This window comes from Oncorhynchus kisutch, unplaced genomic scaffold, assembly GCF_002021735.2.
Source record: "Oncorhynchus kisutch isolate 150728-3 unplaced genomic scaffold, Okis_V2 Okis03b-Okis08b_hom, whole genome shotgun sequence".
Lineage (NCBI taxonomy): Eukaryota > Metazoa > Chordata > Actinopteri > Salmoniformes > Salmonidae > Oncorhynchus > Oncorhynchus kisutch.
Genome location: NW_022261980.1, coordinates 16,746,219 through 16,764,818, shown reverse-complemented (window position 1 = coordinate 16,764,818; position 18,600 = coordinate 16,746,219). Strand labels below are relative to the sequence as shown.

The following is an 18,600-nucleotide window of genomic DNA, read 5'->3' as shown; positions in this document are numbered from 1 at the left end:
GTCATGTTTCGGAGGACGCGAGACTCCGCCTTCGCCTCTCCCGAGAACGTGGGGAAGTTGCAGCGATGAGACAAGGGGGGTAAAAAAAATATATATATAAATTATATTATATAAGTGAAGCTGTTAGGCAGGACAAATGTTTTCTCTCTCTCTTTTCTTGTGGGTCGGGAGGAGAGGAGAGGAGAGGAGAGGAGAGGAGAGGAGAGGAGAGGAGAGGAGAGGAGAGGAGAGGAGAGGAGAGGAGAGGAGAGGAGAGGAGAGGAGAGGAGAGGAGAGGAGAGGAGAGGAGAGGAGAGGAGAGGAGAGGAGAGGAGAGGAGAGGAGAGGAGAGGAGAGGAGAGGAGGAGAGTACTGGGGGTTGAATGGAGTGTTTGATGTTAGATGGACCCACCCCATAAGGCCTAATGTGGCCGTCCGGCTGTAGACAGATATATTTCCCAAATCGGCTTACATCTTGACATTGACTTATATTCAAGTGTATGAAACAGACAGGGCAGAACCTCGACCCCTGCAGGGAGCTGTGGGGGTAGAACCAATCAGGGACCAGGATCTGGTCATCAATCAACAACACTCTCTCTGGAAACTGGTATTGTTTTACCACATGGACGGACGGCCCCAACCCTGGACCACAATGCACTGTGTCTGTCTATCTGTGACTGTACCAGCTGCCACATCAAAACTCTCAGCCTTCGTCCCAAATGGCACCCTACTCCCTGTGGGGCCCTGGTCAAAAGTAGTGCACTATATAGGGAATAGGGTGCTCATTATGGGATGCTCATTATACTTCCTCAATATCATCATCGCTGTATTAGTCCAACATGTGTCTGAATCTATAGAGACGGTGGATCCAGAGTTATTGAAGGAGATGATGACTCGTCGTCTGGAAGGAGAAGTAGCAGAGCTGAGGGGGTTGGACGGCCTGAGCTGGTGTGTGTGTGTGTGTGGTTGGGTGTCTGTTCTGTTGTTGAGTGTGTGAGGCAGTGAGGGACGTGATTGCCCATAAAAGCTGATTTGAAATCAGTCTTGTGTTGTTCTCCCTAGTAGGTATTGGTTAGGGACTTGGTTGAGTAAGCTGATCCTAGATCTGCGTCGCCGGGGCAACACCAGAGATGTAGTTGGAGCTATTAAAGCTGAGTGGGCCCTCTGCTGCGCGCCAGCGGCTCACTGCCAGGAGGGGGCGCTGTGACCAGGCTCCTCAGGTACACACAGGGGTTCCTCCTCCGCCCTAGACCCTGGGCCAGGGGGGGAGGGGGCGGGGGGCCAGGGGGCCTCACAGAGGATGACATGAGGGGCTGCAGCTCCTGCTCCTGATCAGACAAGGCTCCCTCTTCCTCGTCCTTCTCCTCTCCTCCTGGAGGAAACTCAAACCGAGCGATGCCCTGAGCTACTATTGACCCAGCCCCTCTGGATCCAAAACCAGAGCCACTAACTCCACTACCAGAGTATGAGACAGGACGCTGCCCTCCCAGCCTGGAGAGGGCGCTGACGCGGGGGTGTAAGGGCTCTACGGGGCCCGGCGGAGAGGCCAGGCTCTCTAAGGAGGAGATGCTCTGGTTCCACGCCTGCTGCAGGTCTATGGGGATGATTTTAGTAGCCTCCATGGAAACACACACCGGCAGGGTTCCGATGCCACCCTTCCAGGGCAGGTTCCTCTCACTGCAGGTGGGGGAGGGCGGGGCAACGGAGGGGCTCTGACACACCTCCAGACCAGCCGGGACTGAGACAGGACACGGGTCAGACAGTGGAGAATACAGTCAGGATTCTGTATTAGTACAGTATTTAGACAGGGACACCAGGCCATTTTCTCAGGTTTCTAGTCTCTCCTGTGTCAATGTGTCCTTACCAGATTTGGGTCGTTCTTTGGGCGTGTCTGGAACCTTTCGAGCCACAAAGGTGATGCCAACGTCCTCCTCCTTCTCTGGCTCTAAGTGTTCCCCCTTCTCATCCTCCGACTCCACTGGCACCACCACAGGATCTGAGGGGGCATCACAGACACATGAACACTACAGTACCCACAATGCACCACCACAGGATCTGAGGGGGCATCACAGACACATGAACACTACAGTACCCACAATGCACCACCACAGGATCTGAGGGGGCATCACAGACACATGAACACTACAGTACCCACAATGCACCACCACAGGATCTGAGGGGGCATCACAGACACATGAACACTACAGTACCCACAGTGCACCACCACAGGATCTGAGAGGGCATCACAGACACATGAACAGTACAGTACCCACAATGCACCTTCACAGGCTCTGAGGGGACATCACAGACACATGAACACTACAGTACCCATAATGCACCTTCAGAGGCTCTGCGGGGGCATCATAGACACATGAACACTACAGTACCCACAATGCACCACCACATGATCTGAGGGGGCATCACAGACACATGAACACTACAGTACCCACAATGCACCACCGCAGGATTTGAGGGGGCATCGTAGACACATGAACACTACCAATCATGATCAATGATAGCAACTATCTTTTATTTTTACAACCAACTCCTATGCTCTGTCCCAGTGTCCACACTTACATACTCCCTAGTGTGAACCAATGTCATGCCTGAGCATCCTGGATAATGTACTAGTGTGGATATTGGAACGTAGCCCTAGATTCCAGAACCCACAGAAATAGTTTGAGCGAGTGAGAACTGGGAACACAGGTTATGAAGGAATGCTATTGAAATCACTGAGGCCTGACTCCATTTCCAAGTGAGTGACTCACCTTTGTCCTGCCAGCTGACGTTCCGTCGAGGTTTGTCGTTGAGGTCCTGTTCTTTAACGTCCGATCCTCTCCGCTGTAGGAGGGAGAGAAAACACACGTTAGAATGTCTATTACAGGCAGGACCCACAGGAAACCAGGCAGGACCCACAGGAAACCAGGCAGGACCCACAGGAAACCAGGCAGGACCCACAGGAAACCAGACAGGACCCACAGGAAACCAGGCAGGACCCACAGGAAACCAGACAGGACCCACAGGAAACCAGGCAGGACCCACAGGAAACCAGGCAGGACCCACAGGAAACCAGGCAGGACCCATAGGAAACCAGGCAGGACCACAGGAAACCAGGCAGGACCCACAGGAAACCAGGTAGGACCCACAAGAAACCAGGCAGGACCCACAAGAAACCAGGCAGGACCCACAGGAAACCAGGCAGGACCCACAGGAAACCAGGCAGGACCCACAAGAAACCAGGCAGGACCCACAAGAAACCACCGATTGGTTACCAGCAGGTAGCCTAGTGGTTAGAGCGTTGGACTAGTAACCAGCAGGTAGCCTAGTGGTTAGAGTGTTGTACTAGTAACCAGCAGGTAGTCTAGTGGTTAGAGCGTTGGACTAGTAACCAGCAGGTAGACTAGTGGTTAGAGTGTTGTACTAGTAACCAGCAGGTAGTCTAGTGGTTAGAGTGTTGGACTAGTAACCAGAAGGTAGACTAGTGGTTAGAGCGTTGGACTAGTAACCAGCAGGTAGCCTAGTGGTTAGAGCGTTGGACTAGTAACCAGCAGGTAGTCTAGTGGTTAGAGTGTTGGACTAGTAACCAGCAGGTAGACTAGTGGTTAGAGCGTTGGACTAGTAACCAGCAGGTAGTTGACCCAATGTTCCCCTGAACAAGGCAGTTAACCCACTGTTCCCCGGTAGGCCGTCATTGAAAATGAGAATGTGTTCTTAACTGACTTGCTTTTGTCCCAAGAGGTTAAACCTTTCTCCAATCCAATCATTTCTTTTAGATATGCTAATGTATCCCCCTATCCTGGCTCCCTGCTGAAGTTACACAGAGATAATAACATGCAATCATTTCTTTTAGAGATGCTAAAGTCTCCCCCTATCCTGGCTCCCTGCTGAAGTTACACAGAGATAATAACATCCAATCATTTATTTTAGGGATCCCTGCCTTTTTCTGGCTGCGGTCCTTCTTGTGGCTGTGGCGTTTGTGTCGGGTGGTCTTGAACGTCTCCATGCGACTCTTCATATTTCTCTGGAAGATCTCTCTGTCCTGACGCTCGTGGTCCCCACTGTCATGAAGTGTCTGCTGTAGTGGGACTGGTACTATGGAGGGGGGAGAGAGGAGGGGAGAGAGAGAGAGAGGAGGGGAGGAGAGAGGAGAGGAGGGGAGGAGAGAGAGAGGAGGGGAGAGAGAGAGAGAGAGAGAGAGAGAGAGAGAGAGAGAGAGAGAGAGAGAGAGAGAGAGAGAGAGAGAGAGAGAGAGAGAGAGAGAGAGAGAGAGAGAGAGAGAGAGAGAGAGAGAGAGAGAGAGGAGGGGAGAGGGAGAGAGAGCAAGTCATATTGTAGTTATACAATGCAGATCTCTCTGTCCTGATGCTAGTGGTCCCCCACTGCTACTATGGGGGGGGGGAGTTATATGATTGGTCCCAGAGACGAGAGGAGAGGGAGGAGAGGAGATAAGAGGAGAGGGAGGAGAGGACAGGGAGGAGAGGACAGGGAGGAGAGGACAGGGAGGAGAGGACAGGACAGGGAGGAGAGGACAGGACAGGGAGGAGAGAAGATAAGAGGACAGGGAGGAGAGGAGAAAAGAGGACAGGAGATAAGAGGACAGGGAGGAGAGGAGATAAGAGGACGGGAGATAAGAGGACAGGGAGGAGAGGACAGGGAGGAGAGGAGATAAGAGGACAGGGAGGACAGAGAGAGTTATAGGCCTGATGTGACATTTGTTTTGGAGAGTAAGTCCTACTGAAGCTGGCTGGAATGTACATTTTGTCAATGTCATTGTGCGTGTCCCATTCTATTCTATATAGCCTAGCGCAAGAGGTCCAGCCAGCCTGCCAGCCAGCCAGCCAGCCTGTCTGTCTGTCTGTCTGTGTGACAGTCCCATTCTATTCTATATAGCCTAGCGCGAGAGGCCCAGCCAGCCAGCCAGCCAGCCTGCCTGTCTGTCTGTGTGACAGTGCTGACAGGGCCGTACCCGTCTCCTGGGCTTGTACAGGTTCCCAGCCAGGAAGTGATGCGTTTCTGACTCCTCCTCCACCTTGGCTCCCGGCACGTTGTCAATCACCTGGAGGTCCAGACAGACCCCACTACCGTTCTCTCTCCTGTAGGGTGAGAGTAAAGACTGTTAGCAGTGGTTGGGCTGGGTGGTTGGGGTGGGTGGTTGGGCTGGGTGGTTGGGCTGGGTGGTTGGGGTGGGTGGTTGGGGTGGGTGGTTGGTTGGGCTGGGTGGTTGGGCTGGGTGGTTGGGCTGGGTGGTTGGGCTGGGTGGTTGGGCTGGGTGGTTGGGCTGGGTGGTTGGGCTGGGTGGTTGGGGTGGGTGGTTGGGCTGGGTGGTTGGGCTGGGTGGTTGGGCTGGGTGGTTGGGCTGGGACCCCACAGGGGAGTTCATAAAGACTGTTAGCAGTGGTTGGGCTGGGTGGTTGGGCTGGGTGGTTGGGCTGGGACCCCACAGGGGAGTTCATAAAGACTGGGTATTGTTTGGAAAAGCACGGTCACACCCAGTGACCCAGTGCCATTAATAGACAGCTGCAGATATGACATTGAACGGTCACACCCAGTGCTATTAATAGATAGACACACACACACACACACACACCAAACACACACCAAACACACACACACACACACACTAAACACACACACACACTAAACACACCCACACACAGAGACTTAACTCACAGGTAGTTGGTGACGTTGGTGACCTCTGGGAAAGATGCCCTGGAGGCCATGGAGGGCAGAGAGAGCCTGGCAGAGGTCAGCACGTTGCCACCCTGTTCAGGAGACACACACAGAGGTTAAAGATCAGGGGTCAACGCATCCTCAAAACACCTCACGTTGTCTGAAAAGGTTTTATAAAATGGTGAGTCTGGACTAAAGTGGACAGTCAAAATGTAGTGGGTCACAAAACAGTCTGGGTGAAGTTAGTTAAACACCTCCTAGGAAAGAGTCTGGGTGGAGTTAGTTAAACACCTCCTAGGAAACAGTCTGGGTGGAGTTAAACACCTCCTAGGAAAGAGTCTGGGTGGAGTTAGTTAAACACCTCCTAGGAAACAGTCTTGGTGGAGTTAGTTAAACACCTCCTAGGAAACAGTCTGGGTGGAGTTAGTTAAACACCTCCTAGGAAACAGTCTGGGTGGAGTTAGTTAAACACCTCCTAGGAAACAGTCTGGGTGGAGTTAGTTAAACACCTCCTAGGAAACAGTCTGGGTGGAGTTAGTTAAACACCTCCTAGGAAACAGTCTGGGTGGAGTTAGTTAAACACCTCCTAGGAAACAGTCTGGGTGGAGTTAGTTAAACACCTCCTAGGAAACAGTCTGGGTGGAGTTAGTTAAACACCTCCTAGGAAACAGTCTGGGTGGAGTTAGTTAAACACCTCCTAGGAAACAGTCTGGGTGGAGTTAGTTAAACACCTCCTAGGAAACAGTCTGGGTGGAGTTAGTTAAACACCTTCTAGGAAACAGTCTGGGTGGAGTTAGTTAAACACCTCCTAGGAAACAGTCTGGGTGGAGTTAGTTAAACACCTCCTAGGAAACAGTCTGGGTGGAGTTAGTTAAACACCTCCTAGGAAACAGTCTGGGTGGAGTTAGTTAAACACCTCCTAGGAAACAGTCTGGGTGGAGTTAGTTAAACACCTCCTAGGAAACAGTCTGGGTGGAGTTAAACACCTCCTAGGAAACAGTCTGGGTGGAGTTAGTTAAACACCTCCTAGGAAACAGTCTGGGTGGAGTTAAACACCTCCTAGGAAACAGTCTGGGTGGAGTTAGTTAAACACCTCCTAGGAAACAGTCTGGGTGGAGTTAAACACCTCCTAGGAAACAGTCTGGGTGGAGTTAGTTAAACACCTCCTAGGAAACAGTCTGGGTGGAGTTAGTTAAACACCTCCTAGGAAACAGTCTGGGTGGAGTTAAACACCTCCTAGGAAACAGTCTGGGTGGAGTTAGTTAAACACCTCCTAGGAAACAGTCTGGATGGAGTTAGTTAAACACCTCCTAGGAAACAGTCTGGGTGGAGTTAAACACCTCCTAGGAAACAGTCTGGGTGGAGTTAAACACCTCCTAGGAAACAGTCTGGGTGGAGTTAAACACCTCCTAGGAAACAGTCTGGGTGGAGTTAGTTAAACACCTCCTAGGAAACAGTCTGGGTGGAGTTAGTTAAACACCTCCTAGGAAACAGTCTGGGTGGAGTTAAACACCTCCTAGGAAACAGTCTGGGTGGAGTTAGTTAAACACCTCCTAGGAAACAGTCTGGGTGGAGTTAGTTAAACACCTCCTAGGAAACAGTCTGGGTGGAGTTAGTTAAACACCTCCTAGGAAACAGTCTGGGTGGAGTTAGTTAAACACCTCCTAGGAAACAGTCTGGGTGGAGTTAAACACCTCCTAGGAAACAGTCTGGGTGGAGTTAAACACCTCCTAGGAAACAGTCTGGGTGGAGTTAGTTAAACACCTTCTAGGAAACAGTCTGGATGGAGTTAGTTAAACACTCCTAGGAAACAGTCTGGGTGGAGTTAAACACCTCCTAGGAAACAGTCTGGGTGGAGTTAGTTAAACACCTCCTAGGAAACAGTCTGGGTGGAGTTAGTTAAACACCTCCTAGGAAACAGTCTGGGTGGAGTTAAACACCTCCTAGGAAACAGTCTGGGTGGAGTTAGTTAAACACCTCCTAGGAAACAGTCTGGGTGGAGTTAGTTAAACACCTCCTAGGAAACAGTCTGGGTGGAGTTAGTTAAACACCTCCTAGGAAACAGTCTGGGTGGAGTTAGTTAAACACCTCCTAGGAAACAGTCTGGGTGGAGTTAAACACCTCCTAGGAAACAGTCTGGGTGGAGTTAAACACCTCCTAGGAAACAGTCTGGGTGGAGTTAGTTAAACACCTCCTAGGAAACAGTCTGGGTGGAGTTAGTTAAACACCTTCTAGGAAACAGTCTGGGTGGAGTTAGTTAAACACCTCCTAGGAAACAGTCTGGGTGGAGTTAGTTAAACACCTCATACTGTAGACATCTCTCCTACAGACTATACTACCTACCTACTGGAGACATCTCTCCTATAGGATAAGACTACCTACCTACTGGAGACATCTCTCCTATAGGATAAGACTACCTACCTACTGGAGACATCTCTCCTACAGGATAAGACTACCTACCTACTGGAGACATCTCTACTATAGGATAAGACTACCTACCTACTGGAGACATCTCTCCTACAGGATAAGACTACCTAACTACTGGAGACATCTCTCCTACAGGATAAGACTACCTACCTACTGTAGACATCTCTCCTACAGGATAAGACTACCTACCCTACTGGAGACATCTCTCCTATAGGATAAGACTACCTACCTACTGGAGACATCTCTCCTATAGGATAAGACTACCTACCTACTGGAGACATCTCTCCTACAGGATAAGACTACCTACCTACTAGAGACATCTCTCCTATAGGATAAGACTACATACCTACTGGATACATCTCTCCTATAGGATAAGACTACCTACCTACTGGATACATCTCTCCTATAGGATAATACTACCTACCTACTGGATACATCTCTCCTATAGGATAAGACTACCTACCTTCCATCTCTCCTACAGGATAAGACTACCCTACCCTACTGGAGACATCTCTCCTACAGGATAAGACTACCTACCGACCGACCATCTCTCCTATAGGATAAGACTACCTACCTACTGGAGACATCTCTCCTACAGGATAAGACTACCTACCTACTGGAGACATCTCTCCTACAGGATAAGACTACCTACCTACCTTCCATCTCTCCTACAGGATAAGACTACCTACCTACTGGAGACATCTCTCCTACAGGATAAGACTACCTACCTTCCATCTCTCCTACAGGATAAGACTACCTACCTTCCATCTCTCCTACAGGATAAGACTACCTACCTTCCATCTCTCCTACAGGATAAGACTACCTACCTTCCATCTCTCCTACAGGATAAGACTACCTACCTTCCATCTCTCCTACAGGATAATACTACCTACCTTCCATCTCTCCTACAGGATAAGACTACCTACCTTCCATCTCTCCTACAGGATAAGACTACCGACCTTCCATCTCTCCTACAGGATAAGACTACCTACCTTCCATCTCTCCTACAGGATAAGACTACCCACCCTACTGGAGTCATCTCTCCTACAGGATAAGACTACCTACCTACTGGAGACATCTCTCCTACAGGATAAGACTACCTACCTTCCATCTCTCCTACAGGATAAGACTACCTACCTTCCATCTCTCCTACAGGATAAGACTACCTACCTACTGGAGACATCTCTCCTACAGGATAAGACTACCTACCTTCCATCTCTCCTACAGGATAAGACTACCTACCTTCCATCTCTCCTACAGGATAAGACTACCTACCTTCCATCTCTCCTACAGGATAAGACTACCTACCTTCCATCTCTCCTACAGGATAAGACTACCTACCTTCCATCTCTCCTACAGGATAAGATTACCTACCTTCCATCTCTCCTACAGGATAATACTACCTACCTTCCATCTCTCCTACAGGATAAGACTACCTACCTTCCATCTCTCCTACAGGATAAGACTACCGACCTTCCATCTCTCCTACAGGATAAGACTACCCACCCTACTGGAGACATCTCTCCTACAGGATAAGACTACCTACCTACTGGAGACATCTCTCCTACAGGATAAGACTACCTACCTACTGGAGACATCTCTCCTACAGGATAAGACTACCTACCTTCCATCTCTCCTACAGGATAAGACTACCTACCTTCCATCTCTCCTACAGGATAAGACTACCTACCTTCCATCTCTCCTACAGGATAAGACTACCTACCTTCCATCTCTCCTACAGGATAAGACTACCTACCTTCCATCTCTCCTACAGGATAATACTACCTACCTTCCATCTCTCCTACAGGATAAGACTACCTACCTTCCATCTCTCCTACAGGATAAGACTACCGACCTTCCATCTCTCCTACAGGATAAGACTACCCACCCTACTGGAGACATCTCTCCTACAGGATAAGACTACCTACCTACTGGAGACATCTCTCCTACAGGATAAGACTACCTACCTACTGGAGACATCTCTCCTACAGGATAAGACTACCTACCTTCCATCTCTCCTACAGGATAAGACTACCCCACCCTACTGGAGACATCTCTCCTACAGGATAAGACTACCTACCTACTGGAGACATCTCTCCTACAGGATAAGACTACCTACCTACTGGAGACATCTCTCCTACAGGATAAGACTACCTACCTTCCATCTCTCCTACAGGATAAGACTACCCACCCTACTGGAGACATCTCTCCTACAGGATAAGACTACCTACCTTCCATCTCTCCTACAGGATAAGACTACCTACCTACTGGAGACATCTCTCCTACAGGATAAGACTACCTACCTTCCATCTCTCCTACAGGATAAGACTACCCACCCTACTGGAGACATCTCTCCTACAGGATAAGACTACCTACCTACTGGAGACATCTCTCCTACAGGATAAGACTACCTACCTACTGGAGACATCTCTCCTACAGGATAGAACTACCTACCTTCCATCTCTCCTACAGGATAAGACTACCGACCGACCACACGCCTATGAAGCATCCCAGCCATGTAAGCTGATAGGACCGGCCTACCCAATAGGCCTGTCTTACCATGGTGGTGATATTAACAAAGAATTCCCCCCCGAAAATACTTTCCTAAACCTCTCATATCTATTTCCCACACAGTCACGCGGTCTGATGTCATGCACCTTCGCCACTAAGGCCGTGTCCCTAACGGTAACCTATGAAGCGTGACACTTTCTACACAGAGCCCGATGGGCCCAAGTCAACAGTAGTGCACTACAGTATTTAGGGAGGCATGTAGGATGCAGAACCAATCAGAACCCATCACTCACTGTGATGTCACTAGTAGAGATGGGATGTTTGATGTGGCGACTCTCAGGTCTCAGATTATGCGGTGGTGTCAGCCGAGGAGACAAAGAGATGAATTATTCTCTCTGTCTCTCTATTCTCTCTCTCTCTATTTTCTCTCTCTCTCTCTATTTTCTCTCTCTCTCTCTCTCTCTCTCTCTCTCTCTCTCTATTTTCTCTCTCTCTCTCTCTCTCTATCTCTCTCTCTATATTTTCTCTATCTCTCTCTATATTTTCTCTATCTCTCTCTATATTTTCTCTCTCTCTCTCTCTCTCTCTCTATTTTCTCTCTCTCTATATATTTTCTCTCTCTCTCTCTATCTCTCTCTATATTTTCTCTCTCTCTCTCTATATTTTCTCTCTCTCTCTCTATATTTTCTCTATCTCTCTCTCTCTCTCTCTCCTCTCTCTCTATATTTTCTCTGTCTCTGTCTCTGTCTCTCTCTCTCTCTCTCTGTCTCTCTCTCTCTCTCTATTTTCTCTCTCTCTCTCTCTCTCTCTCTCTCTCTCTCTCTCTCTCTCTCTCTCTCTCTCTCTCTCTCTCTCTCTCTCTCTCTCTCTCTCTCTCTCTCTCTCTCTCTCTCTCTCTCTCTCTCTCTCTCTCTCTCTCTCTTCCTCTCTCTTCTTCTCTCTCTTCTCTCTATTCTCTCTATTCTCTCTCTATATATATCATTCTCTCTCTTTCTCTATTCTCTACTTTGGGGAAACTTTGCACATTCAGGTGTTCATTGTTGGTGCATCACTGCCATTGCTGCCGTGAGTTGAGGAGCAGTGCCATCTAGTGGTCGTAGTTGACATTTACAACACAACTGTGCACCGGACAAAATCATGGCAACAGTTGTGTCTCTGAGCCACCCATTCCCTCCCTCCCTCCCTCCCTCCCTCCCTCCCTCCCTCCCTCCCTCCCTCCCTCCCTCCCTCCCTCCCTCCAACACTGATGGCATCTCTAATATTGATTTTCTGATAGACCTCCCACAATTCCCTCCCTTTCTCCCTTTCTCCCTCTCACTAATATTGATTTTCTGATAGACCTCCCACGGCTCCCTCCCTCCCTCCCGGTCTATAACACTGATGGCATCTCTAATATTGATTTTTTGATAGACCTCCCACAATTCCCTCCCTCCCTCCCTCCCTCCCTCCCTCCCTCCCTCCCTCCCTCCCTCCCTCCCTCCCTCCCTCCCTCCCTCCCTCCCTCCTTCATACCTGGTCTATAACACTGATGGCGTCTCTAATATTGATTTTCTGATAGACCTCCCACAGCTCCCTCCCTCCCTCCCTCCTTCATACCTGGTCTATAACACTGATGGCGTCTCTAATATTGATTTTCTGATAGACCTCCCACAGCTCGCTCTTCCGGTACACAGACTTCCGCAGCAGCAGCTTGCTCAGGTAGTTCTTGTCAAACTGCTCCCACCTGAATGTAGGGAAAGGTTATTAATGTATATCAGTATATGTTACACGTTTTAGAAGGGAAACTCCTAACCTTCCACTTAGTCATCATTAGTGAATATAACTGAAGGGAAAACTCCTAACCTTCCACTTAGTCATCATTAGTGAATATAACTGAAGGGAAAACTCCTAACCTTCCACTTAGTCATCATTAGTGAATATATAACTGAAGGGAAAACTCCTAAACTTCCACTTAGTCATCATTAGTGAATATAACTGAAGGGAAAACTCCTAACCTTCCACTTAGTCATCATTAGTGAATATATAACTGAAGGGAAAACTCCTAACCTTCCACTTAGTCATCATTAGTGAATATATAACTGAAGGGAAAACTCCTAACCTTCCACTTAGTCAGCATTAGTGAATATATAACTGAAGGGAAAACTCCTAACCTTCCACTTAGTCATCATTAGTGAATATATAACTGAAGGGAAAACTCCTAACCTTCCACTTAGTCATCATTAGTGAATATAACTGATGTGAAAGTTAGGATTGACCCTTTAGAGTCCATGATAATGTCCAATAATAATGATGATATCTACTGACTTGTCCCCGTGATAATGTCCAATAATAATGAATGATATTTCAGTTGAAACATTGGCCTGCAGAGCTAAGGGCTACTGACTTGTCCCCGTGATAATGTCCAATAATAATGAATAATATTTCAGTTGAAACATGGCCTGCAGAGCTAAGGGCTACTGACTTGTCCCCGTGATAATGTCCAATAATAATGAATAATATTTCAGTTGAAACATGGCCTGCAGAGCTAAGGGCTACTGACTTGTCCCCGTGATAATGTCCAATAATAATGAATGATATTTCAGTTGAAACATTGGCCTGCAGAGCTAAGGGCTACTGACTTGTCCCCGTGATAATGTCCAATAATAATGAATGATATTTCAGTTGAAACATTGGCCTGCAGAGCTAAGGGCTACTGACTTGTCCCCGTGATAATGTCCAATAATAATGAATGATATTTCAGTTGAAACATTGGCCTGCAGAGCTAAGTGCTACTGACTTGTCCCCGTGATAATGTCCAATAATAATGAATAATATTTCAGTTGAAACATTGGCCTGCAGAGCTAAGGGCTACTGACTTGTCCCCGTGATAATGTCCAATAATAATGAAAGATATTTCAGTTGAAACATTGGCCTGCAGAGCTAAGGGCTACTGACTTGTCCCCCGTGATAATGTCCAATAATAATGAATGATATTTCAGTTGAAACATTGGCCTGCAGAGCTAAGGGCTACTGACTTGTCCCCGTGATAATGTCCAATAATAATGAATGATATTTCAGTTGAAACATTGGCCTGCAGAGCTAAGGGCTACTGACTTGTCCCCGTGATAATGTCCAATAATAATGAATGATATTTCAGTTGAAACATTGGCCTGCAGAGCTAAGGGCTACTGACTTGTCCCCGTGATAATGTCCAATAATAATAAATAATGATATCTACTGACTTGTCCCCGTGATAATGGATAATAATAATAATATAATAATGATGATATCTACTGACTTGTCTCTCCAGTGGTGGTAACCGTTGAGTCCAGCGATGTCTTCCACTGCAGTCAGACAATGGTCAAAGGCCTGGGGAGAGACCGTACACAGTCAGGTCAAAGGTCAAAGGCCTGGGGAGAGACCATACACAGTCAGGTCAGAGACCCGGGGAGAGACCGTATACAGTCAGGTCAAAGGTCAAAGGCCCGGGGAGAGACCGTACACAGTCAGGTCAAAGGTCAAAGGCCTGTGGAGAGACCGTACACAGTCAGGTCAGAGACCTGGGGAGAGGACCGTACACAGTCAGGTCAAAGGTCAAAGGCCCGGGGAGAGACCGTACACAGTCAGGTCAGAGACCTGGGGAGAGACCGTACACAGTCAGGTCAAAGGTCAAAGGCCTGGGGAGAGACCATACACAGTCAGGTCAGAGACCCGGGGAGAGACCGTATACAGTCAGGTCAAAGGTCAAAGGCCCGGGGAGAGACCGTACACAGTCAGGTCAAAGGTCCGGGGAGAGGCTGTACACAGTCAGGTCAAAGGTCAAAGGCCCGGGGAGAGACCGTACACAGTCAGGTCAAAGGCCTGGGGAGAGACCGTACACAGTCAGGTCAAAGGTCAAAGGCCTGGGGAGAGACCGTACACAGTCTGGTCAGAGACCTGGGGAGAGACCGTACACAGTCAGGTCAGAGACCTGGGGAGAGACCGTACACAGTCTGGATTAACAGAGTTTATACAGTCAGGTCAGAGGCCTGGGGGGAGACCGTACACAGTCAGGTCAAAGGCCTGGGGAGAGACCGTACACAGTCAGGTCAGAGACCTGGGGAGAGACCGTATACAGTCAGGTCAAAGGTCAAAGGCCTGGGGAGAGACCATACACAGTCAGGTCAGAGGCCTGGGGGGGAGACCGTACACAGTCTGGTCAGAGGCCTGTGGAGAGACCGTATACAGTCAGGTCAGAGACCTGGGGAGAGACCATACACAGTCAGGTCAGAGACCTGGGGAGAGACCGTACACAGTCTGGGTTAACAGAGTTTATACAGTCAGGTCAGAGGCCTGGGGGGAGACCGTACACAGTCAGGTCAAAGGCCTGGGGAGAGACCGTACACAGTCAGGTCAGAGACCTGGGGAGAGACCGTATACAGTCAGGTCAAAGGTCAAAGGCCTGGGGAGAGACCATACACAGTCAGGTCAGAGACCTGGGGAGAGACCGTACACAGTCTGGTCAGAGGCCTGTGGAGAGACCGTACACAGTCAGGTCAGAGACCTGGGGGGAGACCGTACACAGTCAGGTCAAAGGCCTGGGGAGAGACCGTACACAGTCTGGTCAGAGACCTGGGGAGAGACCGTACACAGTCAGGTCAGAGACCTGGGGAGAGACCGTACACAGTCAGGTCAGAGACCTGGGGAGAGACCGTACACAGTCTGGGTTAACAGAGTTTATACAGTCAGGTCAGAGGCCTGGGGGGAGACCGTACACAGTCAGGTCAAAGGCCTGGGGAGAGACCGTACACAGTCAGGTCAGAGACCTGGGGAGAGACCGTATACAGTCAGGTCAAAGGTCCAAGGCCTGGGGAGAGACCATACACAGTCAGGTCAGAGGCCTGGGGGGGAGACCGTACACAGTCTGGTCAAAGGTCAAAGGCCTGGGGAGAGACCGTACACAGTCTGGTCAGAGACCTGGGGAGAGACCGTACACAGTCAGGTCAGAGACCTGGGAGAGACCGTACACAGTCTGGGTTAACAGAGTTTATACAGTCAGGTCAGAGGCCTGGGGGGAGACCGTACACAGTCAGGTCAAAGGCCTGGGGAGAGACCGTACACAGTCAGGTCAGAGACCTGGGGAGAGACCGTATACAGTCAGGTCAAAGGTCAAAGGCCTGGGGAGAGACCATACACAGTCAGGTCAGAGGCCTGGGGGGAGACCGTACACAGTCTGGTCAGAGGCCTGTGGAGAGACCGTATACAGTCAGGTCAGAGACCTGGGGAGAGACCATACACAGTCAGGTCAGAGACCTGGGGAGAGACCGTACACAGTCTGGGTTAACAGAGTTTATACAGTCAGGTCAGAGGCCTGGGGGGAGACCGTACACAGTCAGGTCAAAGGCCTGGGGAGAGACCGTACACAGTCAGGTCAGAGACCTGGGGAGAGACCGTATACAGTCAGGTCAAAGGTCAAAGGCCTGGGGAGAGACCATACACAGTCAGGTCAGAGACCTGGGGAGAGACCGTACACAGTCTGGTCAGAGGCCTGTGGAGAGACCGTACACAGTCAGGTCAGAGACCTGGGGGGAGACCGTACACAGTCAGGTCAAAGGCCTGGGGAGAGACCGTACACAGTCTGGTCAGAGACCTGGGGAGAGACCGTACACAGTCAGGTCAGAGACCTAGGGAGAGACCGTACACAGTCAGGTCAGAGACCTGGGGAGAGACCGTACACAGTCTGGGTTAACAGAGTTTATACAGTCAGGTCAGAGGCCTGGGGGGAGACCGTACACAGTCAGGTCAAAGGCCTGGGGAGAGACCGTACACAGTCAGGTCAGAGACCTGGGGAGAGACCGTATACAGTCAGGTCAAAGGTCAAAGGCCTGGGGAGAGACCATACACAGTAAGGTCAGAGGCCTGGGGGGAGACCGTACACAGTCTGGTCAGAGGCCTGTGGAGAGACCGTATACAGTCAGGTCAGAGACCTGGGGAGAGACCATACACAGTCAGGTCAGAGACCTGGGGAGAGACCATACACAGTCTGGTCAGAGACCTGGGGAGAGACCGTACACAGTCTGGTCAGAGACCTGGGGACAGACCGTACACAGTCAGGTCAGAGACCTGGGGAGAGACCGTACACAGTCTGGTCAGAGACCTGGGGAGAGACCGTATACAGTCAGGTCAGAGACCTGGCGAGAGACCGTATACAGTCAGGTCAGAGGCCTGGGGGGAGACCGTACACAGTCAGGTCAGAGACCTGGGGAGAGACCGTATACAGTCTGGTCAGAGACGTGGGGAGAGACCGTATACAGTCTGGGTTAACAGAGTTTATACAGTCAGGTCAGGGACCTGGGGAGAGACCGTATACAGTCTGAGTTAACAGAGTTTATTCAGTCAGGTAATGATATGATACCCGATGAAGGTCCAGGGTAATGGTATGATACCTGATGAAGGTCCAGGGTAATGATACGATACCTGATGAAGGTCTAGGGTAATGATATGACACCTGATGAAGGCCCAAGGTAATGATATGATACCTGATGAAGGTCCAGGGTAATGATATGATACCTGATGAAGGTCCAGGGTAATGAGATGATACCTGATGACGGTCCAGGGTAATGATATGATACCTGATGAAGGTCCAGGGTAATGATATGATACCGGATGATGGTCCAGGGTAATGATATGATACCTGATGAAGGTCCAGAGTAATGATATGATACCTGATGAAGGTCCAGGGTAATGAGATGATACCTGATGAAGGTCCAGGGTAATGATATGATACCTGATGAAGGTCCAGGGTAATGAGATGATACCTGATGAAGGTCCAGGGTAATGAGATGATACCTGATGAAGGTCCAGGGTAATGAGATGATACCTGATGAAGGTCCAAGGTAATGATATGATACCTGATGAAGGTCCAGGCTAATGATATGATACCTGATGAAAGTCCAGGGAAATGATATGACACCTGATGAAGGTCCAGGGTAATGATATGATACCACCCCTGATGAAGGTCCAGGGTAATGATATGATATGACACCTGATGAAGGTCCAGGGTAATGATATGATATGACACCTGATGACGGCCCAGGGTAATGATATGATATCTGATGAAGGTCCAGGGTAATGATACGATACCTGATGAAGGTCTAGGGTAATGATATGACACCTGATGAAGGCCCAAGGTAATGATATGATACCTGATGAAGGTCCAGGGTAATGATATGATACCTGATGAAGGTCCAGGGTAATGAGATGATACCTGATGACGGTCCAGGGTAATGATATGATACCTGATGAAGGTCCAGGGTAATGATATGATACCTGATGATGGTCCAGGGTAATGATATGATACCTGATGAAGGTCCAGGGTAATGATATGATACCTGATGAAGGTCCAGGGTAATGAGATGATACCTGATGAAGGTCCAGGGTAATGATATGATACCTGATGAAGGTCCAGGGTAATGAGATGATACCTGATGAAGGTCCAGGGTAATGAGATGATACCTGATGAAGGTCCAGGGTAATGATATGATACCTGATGAAGGTCCAGGGTAATGAGATGATACCTGATGAAGGATCCAGGGTAATGATATGATACCTGATGAAGGTCCAGGGTAATGAGATGATACCTGATGAAGGTCCAGGGTAATGATATGATACCTGATGAAGGTCCAGGGTAATGAGATGATACCTGATGAAGGTCCAGGGTAATGAGATGATACCTGATGAAGGTCCAGGGTAATGAGATGATACCTGATGAAGGTCCAGGGTAATGAGATGATACCTGATGAAGGTCCAGGGTAATGATATGATACCTGATGACGGTCCAGGGTAATGATATGATACCTGATGAAGGTCCAGGGTAATGATATGATACCTAATGAAGGTCCAGGGTAATGAGATGATACCTGATGACGGTCCCAGGGTAATGATATGATACCTGATGAAGGTCCAGGGTAATGATATGATACCTAATGAAGGTCCAGGGTAATGGGACGATACCTGATGAAGGTCCAGGGTAATGAGATGATACCTGATGAAGGT

General features: G+C 49.2%; 1 protein-coding gene across 1 annotated transcript in view; it reads right to left on the bottom strand.

Annotated features, from left to right (window-relative positions):
- Positions 1-306: 306 nt before the first annotated feature.
- LOC116359580 (sodium/hydrogen exchanger 5-like) overlaps positions 307-18,600 on the bottom strand; it is a 68,179-nt gene continuing 49,885 nt past the window's right edge. Inside the window, 9 exon segments of the mRNA XM_031812417.1 lie at positions 307-1,717; positions 1,844-1,975; positions 2,748-2,820; positions 3,917-4,038; positions 4,041-4,071; positions 4,946-5,072; positions 5,650-5,741; positions 12,184-12,310; positions 13,865-13,935. Coding sequence (XP_031668277.1) covers positions 1,125-1,717; positions 1,844-1,975; positions 2,748-2,820; positions 3,917-4,038; positions 4,041-4,071; positions 4,946-5,072; positions 5,650-5,741; positions 12,184-12,310; positions 13,865-13,935 — 1,368 coding nt within the window. The 3' untranslated portion in view covers positions 307-1,124.